The sequence below is a fragment of the Mchenga conophoros genome, linkage group LG1 (assembly GCF_057382185.1).
Source record: "Mchenga conophoros isolate Kocher_MC1m ecotype Shallow Benthic linkage group LG1, M_conophoros_male_GT1.1, whole genome shotgun sequence".
Lineage (NCBI taxonomy): Eukaryota > Metazoa > Chordata > Actinopteri > Cichliformes > Cichlidae > Mchenga > Mchenga conophoros.
In genome coordinates, this window is record NC_140526.1 from 14,443,715 (window position 1) to 14,452,584 (window position 8,870).

Genomic DNA, 8,870 nt, shown 5'->3' on the forward strand with positions numbered 1-8,870 from the left:
TACTGGAGACCCTTTCTTGGATATCTGCCACTGTGATGGTTACTGGACCCTGTTCAGGGAGGTCGCTGTGGTCTGCCCTCAGATCCTCTAGCCACTGAGCATTGCCGTTATGGGTTGTGTCCGTCTCCCATATGCTCTTCCAGTATTGCTCCGTCTCCAGCCTTGGTGGTGCTGTTCTCTTATTGTTCCCTTGCCACTGAGAGTACACCTTTGCTGGTTCTGTGGAGAACAGCTGGTTTATTCTCCTGCCTTCTATCTCTCTGGTGTACCTCCTCAAGCGGCTGGCCAAGGCTGTGAGTCTTTGCTTGGCAGTTTCCAAGGCCTCAGGTATGGACAGCTTGCTGTATTTCTTAGGCACCTTATTTGTCGCACCTTGCTGCAACTCCGTTAGTTGGCTAACCTCCCTCCGTGCTACTTTGATCTTGCCCTCTAGCCTCCTTCTCCATGGAGGGTACTGCCCCTTGTCGCTGTTCAACTTGTAGCCAAGCATCTCACTGATCACTGCTATATATATATATATATATATATATTTATATATATATATATATATATATATATATATATATATATATATATAAAACAATCAATTATTTTAAATTTAAAACTGTATGTCTTTGAACTGTTCATTAAGCAGCTATGGGGTTAAGAGAAGGATCCAAGATGCAGGCACTGTCTTTGATGCGAGTGAGCTTTATTATCAGGAGGTGAAAACAAGCAAAAGCTAGGATGGCGAGGACAGAACTAAGCTGAACTGGGAAAACTAGTGAACAAACCTGAAATCATAACATGCAGGGAGGAACACGGGATGATGAGCAGAGAAACGCAGACGGACCGACAACGAGCAAAGGCAAACACACACTTTTAAATACACGGAGGGAAACAAGGAATAGCAAACAGGAGGGAGACACGGCTGAACCTAATTAACATGACGAAACAGGGATGGCGGAAAACTGAATACAGTGACACCAGACATGGACCTTCAAAATAAAACAGGAAATAGACAGACTGAACTTACAGACAGACTCAGAGACACGAAACAGAGAGAGCCAGAGTACAGGGACCAGAGTGGCATGAGGAGCAAAGGAATCCAAAACCTACGAACTAGAAATACAAAACAGAAACCAAAACACTAGTAAACACGAATCAAGAAGAAACCACAGACTAATAAAAGATAATAATACAAAATCAAAACACCGGGTAGGACCCTGACAGCAACCCTGCAAACTGTGATTTTGCATTTATCTTAGATTACAAAGTGTTAGCAGGCACCACTTTGACAGAGGAGCATCTTCCATTTTCTGTAATGATTCTGTACACTGGATTAAGCAATATGTTTATGAAAAAGTATTAGCACAATCTTACTGTATTTGTCCTAAACATTTACATTTTAGGAAGTGGTTTGTTTATTTCAAATAAAATCAGATGCTTTTTCTATGATTTTAGCTTAGCTTGTGTAATTTTACACTACACAAACAGCTTAATTTTCAAAGATGCCTCTGTCATAACAGCTCTGCATGAAACATGACAAGACAAGAAACAACAACAGTTATTCTGTAAATTTGACAGTTGATGAAAGATGAAATTTAGTAATCATAAGCTACAAGTCTGTGTTTGCTTTGCTCCTCTGTGCAAAATTTTTTAAGGTGATTCTTTCACATTAAACATGAAGCAGTGATTCATCGAATGAGTGAGTGTGACACACGTTGATATTCCTTTAGTATTAGGTGAGTATGGATATCACAAGTGCTTAAACAACATAAAGAAAGTACGTTGAAGCATGGCGAGGTGGCAGGTAGGCAGGTGCATGAGAGGCAGAATGATGTGCCAACCACAGCTATATAATCGGGGAACAGAGAGCCCAGGAGTTCTCAGATGGCACTGATGAGCCTTTCCCCGCAGGGGTCATCAAACCTGTCAGTAGACATTGCAGAGAAAAGGATGGTTGGATTGTATTATGGGTGTGGATAACTCAACCTGGAGAACTAGACTGGGCTTAAGAGGCTTTGAGCGATAATGGTGAACTATGATGTAAATTTTTCACATCAACAAGAAACCCATCGTTGACATTTAATATTCTTCTTTTGGCTGCCTCCTGAATGGCTCATCTGCCTCCATCTCCTGCTGTTGCATGAATACTCCTCTCATACTAGTGAGTCTTCTTCACATCATCCACACTTTTCGTCTCCATATTACATTCTTTGTCCAATATATCCCTCCTTTCACTATCACTCCCCTACACATGCATAAACCATCTCAGCCTTGCTGCTAAAATTTTGTTGTCTCCAAAACCCTTATATCAAATAAGTATTTTTTATTGGCATACTTTATGTATAAAATAATAAGGGTGTGATATCTTGCTGTATCTTGTAACATATACAGCATAAAAAGTGACCAGAAGATGTGTTGTAAGCTTCCACTCAAAATTTAAATAGGTGGAAAATGTTGAGAAAGAAAGTGTTGCAATGTGGCATAATCATGCTAGGCTGTGGTTGCGCCTGTAAAAAAATGAAAAAAAGTTTTAGTTATTTTCTCCTTTTTTCATAATTATATTATCTGTTGTTACACTGTGAATGTGTTCCATTAATGTTTTTAAAGTGTAGACTGAAAAATATGAAAAAAGGTCCCACAAATTTAGGAGGGGAATTGAAAGAAGTTCAGTTTTGGTTTGTGATTTGTCCGGTGCTGAAATATATATAAAGAATACACACTACCAGTCAGAAGTTGGGACATACCTTTTCATGTATTTATTTTTATTTTTTTTCTACATTGTAGATACATACTGAAGACATCAGAGATATGAAAAAAGATATATGGAATTATGCAGCAAAGAAAAAAAAACTTTAAATATGTTTTATATTTTAGATTCCTCAATGTAGCCACCTTTTACTCTGTTGGCAGTGCTGCAAACCCTTGGCCTTCTCTCAACGAGCTTCATGATGTAGTCACCTGAAATGATTTTCACTCTACAGGTGTGGCTTTAGGGTTCATTTGTGGAATTTCTTGCCTTCTTAATAGGGTTGGGAACATCAGTTGTGTTGTGCAACAGTTAATGGTTAACTATTGGATACATTTGAAAGGTCATAAAAAAATCAATCTGTTAAGAAAGTGTTAGGAAATTGTTGGGAGAGGGGAAAGGATTTTAAAAATAGTTTTGGGTGGGTTGGGGATGATAGAGCTGGAGCATTTAAAGTATATGACAAAGAATTTAGTCAGACATTATTGTTGCCTTTAAGGCCTACATGGACATGGAAATACATTAAGGTAAATAGATCATTATATATTAAGAATATTAAGAAGAGGAAATTTACAACAGATATTTGTCAAGAATTTTATAATAGATTGGAGAACAAGTACAGTGACTATTTACAGTCACCACAGCAGTCATTTCATTGTTTATAAATCCCTCCATGTTTGACGTCCACATGACTTCAGTATTCCCTTCAGATTTATTGACTGATTTGATTGTTGGAGTTTTTGGTTTTACTGTACAGAAACAGAAACAAGAGCATTAAAGTGAATGTTTGTTCGCCCGGTCTTTCTGGCAGATGCAGAGTTATGGGCTGTAATTTAAAAGGTCCTCACATACAAGGTCTTAAATAATCAGGCCTGATCTTATCTTAATGACCTTGTAGCACCATATCACCCTATTAGAGCACTTCGCTCTCGCTCTGCAGGCCTACTTGTTGTTCCTAGAGTATTTAAAAGTAGAATGGGAGGGAGAGCCTTCAGTTTTCAGGCCCCTCTTCTGTGGAACCAGCTTCCAGTTTGGATTCGGGAGACAGACACTATCTCTACTTTTAAGATTAGGCTTAAAACGTTCCTTTTTGCTAAAGCATATAGTTAGGGCTGGACCAGGTGACCCTGAATCCTCCCTTAGTTATGCTGCAATAGACGTAGGCTGCCGGGGGATTCCCATGATGCATTGAGTTTTTCCTTTCCAGTCACCTTTCTCACTCACTATGTGTTAATAGACCTCTCTGCATTGAATCATATCCGTTATTAACCTCCGTTTCTCTTCCACAGCATGTCTTTTATCCTGTCTTCCTTCTCTCACCCCAACCGGTCGCAGCAGATGGCCGCCCCTCCCTGAGCCTGGTTCTGCCGGAGGTTTCTTCCTGTTAAAAGGGAGTTTTTCCTTCCCACTGTCGCCAAAGTACTTGCTCATAGGGGGTCATATGATTGTTGGGTTTTTCTCTGTATCTATGAAGCGCCTTGAGGCGACTTTTGTTGTGATTTGGCGCTATATAAATAAAATTGAATTGAATTGAATTAAAAGAAGTCAACATACTGCTCTCTGTGACACTGAAAACTTTTGACTCCATGACGTTGCCATCTTTCCAGATAGTTGCTGTGTGAGTTTCTCCAGGCACGAGTATCAGTCGAAAGGAGCAACAACATTGTCCAGTGCCACACTGTTGTAAAAAGCAATTCTTCTTACTGTGGGAAATAATAATACAAAATGTTTAAAACAAATGATATTTATGACATCTTATGCTGATTAAGATAATCTTACATTTTTATGTACAGCATTTTCACCCAATGCCTCCATCCCACATTTTTATTTCCTCTAGCTTACAAAAGCCAGTGTTATAATAAGACTAAAAAACCCCCCAAAAAAACCATCTCAGTCATACCCGTCTACACTCTGGAGAGTCAAACTGTACGCAGTGCAGTTTTGTAGCTCCAGCTGACACAACATCAGCTCGTCAAAGTCGTTGGTACAGTCAAGACTGGAGTTAGTTGTCTGAATATTTCCTGCACGAAACATAAATTATAAATTGTGGCTCATTAAGAATTCACACATAGAATAATCCATTACAGCATTTGTTCACTGTAATGTACATACTAGAGAGAACTGCTGCAGTCGCGATGTGTGCTAAAAGAAGCAAGATAACAGAGATCCTGGTGCAGACTCGTCTGGAAAAGAAAAGGGGAAACGCAAAAGGAGATCTTTTCTTTCAACAAACATGGCGGATTCAGTAAGAAAGACAACTCCAAGTTAATCAGTTTACTTATTTGAATCCATTATGAAACAACTGAGTGCATTTTTTTCTGCTATGGAAAACACTCAGCTACGGTCTATATCCTGGGAATGCGAACGCTGCTTACGCCCTAGTGATGGGTCGTTCGCGAACGAAATGGCTCTTAGAGCCGACTCTTTGACGTGAACGACGCGAGCCGGCTCCTTATCGCGAGCCGTCACGTGGTTTTTTTTTTCTTTCTTTCTCTCAGCCTCTCTCTCGCACTTTTTTTCCGCTTCACTCTGCACGCGAGCCTTGTGCTTTACGCTGGGCAGAGGGGGGAGGGGCGGTAGTTACACTCAGTAGCACAGGAACAGAGCCAGAGAGAGAGAAAGAGAGGCAGGGACAACAACATTAGAAAGGTATAGTAATCATCCACAACTATTTTCGGTTGCAGATGATAAAGGATTGAGAAAGTTTATTCATGCAGGTCCATATGACAGAGAATATGCATGTTCTTTTAGTTTTCATATTGTAATTTATATTTAATTGTGTTGTGGTTTGCAGTGTTTTGTGTTCTTTTCGCTTTAAATTTGTGAAAGGAAAAAGCTGAAAATGTAAATAGTTAAAACTTGAAATGTGAATAGTTGATTTTTGTATTAGATGATTTATTTATTACATTTTATGTGGAGTGAATAAATAAAAGTATATTTACGGTGGCCCCTAGAGACAAAGCACATACAAACTTCAAATCACGTACGAACTCTGAAGCATGTACAAACTCCAAAACACGTAAAAACACGTACAAACTCCAAAACACGTAAAAACTCCAAAACACGTAAAAACACGTACAAACTCCGAAGCACGTAAAAACTCAGAAGCATATAAAAACTCAGAAGCACATAAAAACTCAAAACACGTACAAAAGAACAACAGAAGTGCTCCAGGATGCTGGGCGCAGTGTTGAGCCTTTGTTATCTTGTGGCTACACAAGCCAGCAAGTACCAATGACTGGTGTGTGGTAATAACAGGTAAATGAACTTTTTTTTAAATTATTTGAATATATATATGAGTGCCTGTGTATAAATACACAAACAATACACACATGCTTTCAATTGTGTAATTTAAGTGATCTAGTAGCTCTGCTTTGGAAGTTCAGTTCATGCTAGAAATGTGTTTTGGAGTTTGTACGTGTTTTGTCTCTAGGGGCCACCGCATATATTTATATATAAACATATATAAATAAAACCACTTGTTTTTACGTTAGTAATTCCTTTTGTGCATAATTTTATATTATTGTTAATAATAAATTAATTAAAGCAACAAAACAACCTGAAGAGCCGGTTCGGAGCCGAAAGAGCCGGCTCTTTTTAGTGAGCCGAACCGAAAGAGCCGGATCTCTAAAAAGAGCCGGAAATCCCATCACTATTACGCCCAAGTCTCACAGTCTTCCTGTTATGGGAGCAATAGAAGGATATATTGCGCCACATTAGGGGAAGTCAGTCCTACTCACATTTCTTAAGGAAGACAGAACCGTGCGCATAAAGCCCACAACAGTAGTCGAGGGGGAGTTGACTCAAAAAAGCTACTGAAATCCCAGTGTTTGTGTAGAGTGAGAAATTGGGTATGCATTATCTGACACAGCCGTATTAAATACTCTTAATAAAATCTATTTTATACTTCAACAAAGGTATTATCACCTTTGTTGGTAACGTATTACCAACATTGACATGTAAATGTTTATAAAGAAACCCATCATTGACATTTAATATTCTTCTCTTGGGTGCCTCCTGAAGGGGGCACAATGGCTCTCCTGCTGTCACTTGAATACTCTTTGCTTACACTGGCCTTCTGCATATCCTTATTTACTGCATCTTGTGATTTTCTTTGTTGTCTCTCACTTTTCGTCTCCATATTACACATTCTTTGTCCAATATATCCCTCCTCTCACTATCGCTCCCCTACACATGCCTAAACCATCTCAGCCTTGCTGCTCAAATTTTGTTCCCAAAACACTTATATCCAGTGAGTAGTTTTTTTATTGGCATACTTTATGCATAAAATAATAAGGCCGTGATATCTTGTTGTATCTTGCAGCAGAGATATACAGCATACACAGCATAAAAAGTGACGAGAAGACGTGTTGTAAACTTCCACTCACAATTTAGATAGTTGGTAAATGTTGAGAAAGGAAGTGTTGCAAGAGTTGTAGATCTTGTTCATGTGGCATAATCATGCTAGGCTGTGGTTGCTGCTGTACAAAAAAATGAAAAAAAGATTCAGTTATTTTCTCCCCTTTTCATATATTATATTATCTGTTGTTACACTGTGAATGTGTTACTGTTTTTGAAGTGTAGTCTGAAAAATATATAAAAAAAAAGGTCCCACAAAGTCAGGAGGGGAATTTAAAGGAGCTCAGTTTTGGTTTGTGATTTGTTCTGTTGGTTTTCTTTCACACACATACAATCAGTAAAACTTTACTGATATAACTGTTACTGTATTGCAGCACAAAACGGCTGACATGTAACTCAACTGCATTAAGGTTGATGTTATTTTCCTGCTATGCCCAACGGCCAGAAAGAAAAACCAACATTGGTTAAATACTTACTTACATACTTGACGATGACGTTGGTTGGGTGGGTTGATGTACAGTCATATATGTACAGGGTTGTACAGTAGGGGGCTGGGAACGCAGCCTTGCGGGGATCCGGTGCTGTAATATATATAAAGAATATACACTACCAGTCAGAAGTTTGGACACACGTTCTCATTTGATGGTTTTTTTTTTTTGTTTTTTTTTAACTTTCTACATTGTAGATACATACATACATAAAACCTTTTACTTTGTTGGCAGTGCTGCAAACCCTTGGCCTTCTCTCAGTGAGATTCATGATGTAGTCACCTGAAATGATTTTCGCTCTACAGGTGTGGCTTGTCATTGGTTGAATTTCTTGCCTTTTAATGGGGTTGAGGCCATCAGTTGTGCTATGTCAGGTTGGTAACACAGCTGACAGCCCTATTTGACAACTGTTAGGATTCATATTATGACAAGAACCAACCAGCTAAGTAAGACAAATAACAGTTCATCATTATTTGAAGAACTGGAGGTCAGTCAGTCCAGAAAACTGCTAACACTGAATGTGTCCCCAAGTGCAGTTGCAAAACCAACAAATGGCAATATTGGCTCACATGAGGACCGCCCCAGGAAAGGAAGAGTCACCAGCCTCAGAAATCATTCCCAAAATTAACAGATTACTAGGGACTACTAAAGATTACTAGCGACTACTAAGAAAAAGCAACAAGCAGAAGAGATTGGTTTGAGCCAAGAAACCAAGGAATGGATATTAGACTAATGGAAATCTGTGCTTTGGTCTGATGAATCCACCCGCCTTGCCTTCGCATGACACAGAAAAGGTGAAGCCAGGTCTCTACATGCATGGTTTCCACTGTGAAGCATGCAGGTGAGTGCATTTTCCTCTGTGCTGTGTGAGGCTGGAGGTTGACCTGTTCTGAACAACTATTGGCAATCAGCTCATCAGCAAATATACAATGATTAATTTAAAAAGACAATGGAATAAATAATGTATTTAGAATGATAGTTATTCCATTGTAAATATCTAACATCCCTCCTAAAGTTTGAAAAATCCTAAAAAGTGTAATCTGGATTTTCTATGACATCAATGCTCAAAATTTCACTTGGCAATCTAGAATAATATAAATATTTTTCATTGTAAAAAGTTAATTATGAAATCAAAATTGACTCTAGTTCAAAGTCCTTATGTGCTCTTGATTTGAATTTCTCATCACACTAAGTCATTGACTCCTGTTTATTCTTTATTAAGAGCCTTCTACAGCCATCAAACTCTGCATATACTCAACACTATGATGTAAAAAAAAATAGATATCTTT

The 8,870-nt window shown here is 38.6% G+C and overlaps 1 protein-coding gene across 2 annotated transcripts; it reads right to left on the reverse strand.

The window, feature by feature from the left end:
• Positions 1-623: 623 nt before the first annotated feature.
• Positions 624-5,129, reverse strand: LOC146583091 (uncharacterized). 2 transcript variants are annotated; one of them, XM_085267123.1, is made up of 5 exons: positions 5,013-5,129; positions 4,847-4,917; positions 4,635-4,755; positions 4,289-4,437; positions 624-1,911 (listed from the first exon to the last, which is right to left on the reverse strand). In XM_085267123.1, the coding sequence occupies exons 1-5, from the start codon at positions 5,024-5,026 to the stop codon at positions 1,835-1,837; spliced, it is 432 nt and encodes a 143-aa protein (XP_085123249.1). In that variant the 5' UTR covers positions 5,027-5,129; the 3' UTR covers positions 624-1,834. The 2 variants fall into 2 exon arrangements, with proteins under 2 accessions (XP_085123249.1, XP_085123244.1); XM_085267118.1 differs by lacking the exon at positions 624-1,911 and adding an exon at positions 2,722-3,483.
• Positions 5,130-8,870: the final 3,741 nt, after the last annotated feature.

What these genes read in the sequence shown, in the direction of transcription:
- LOC146583091 (XM_085267118.1), bottom strand. An exon ending in ACTCTCCAGAGTGTAGACGG is followed by an intron (nt 4,438 to 4,634) that starts GTATGACTGAGA and finishes TATTTCCCACAG; the next exon opens with TAAGAAGAATTGCTTTTTAC. An exon ending in TTTCAGTGTCACAGAGAGCA is followed by an intron (nt 3,484 to 4,288) that starts GTATGTTGACTT and finishes GTTTCTGTACAG; the next exon opens with TAAAACCAAAAACTCCAACA.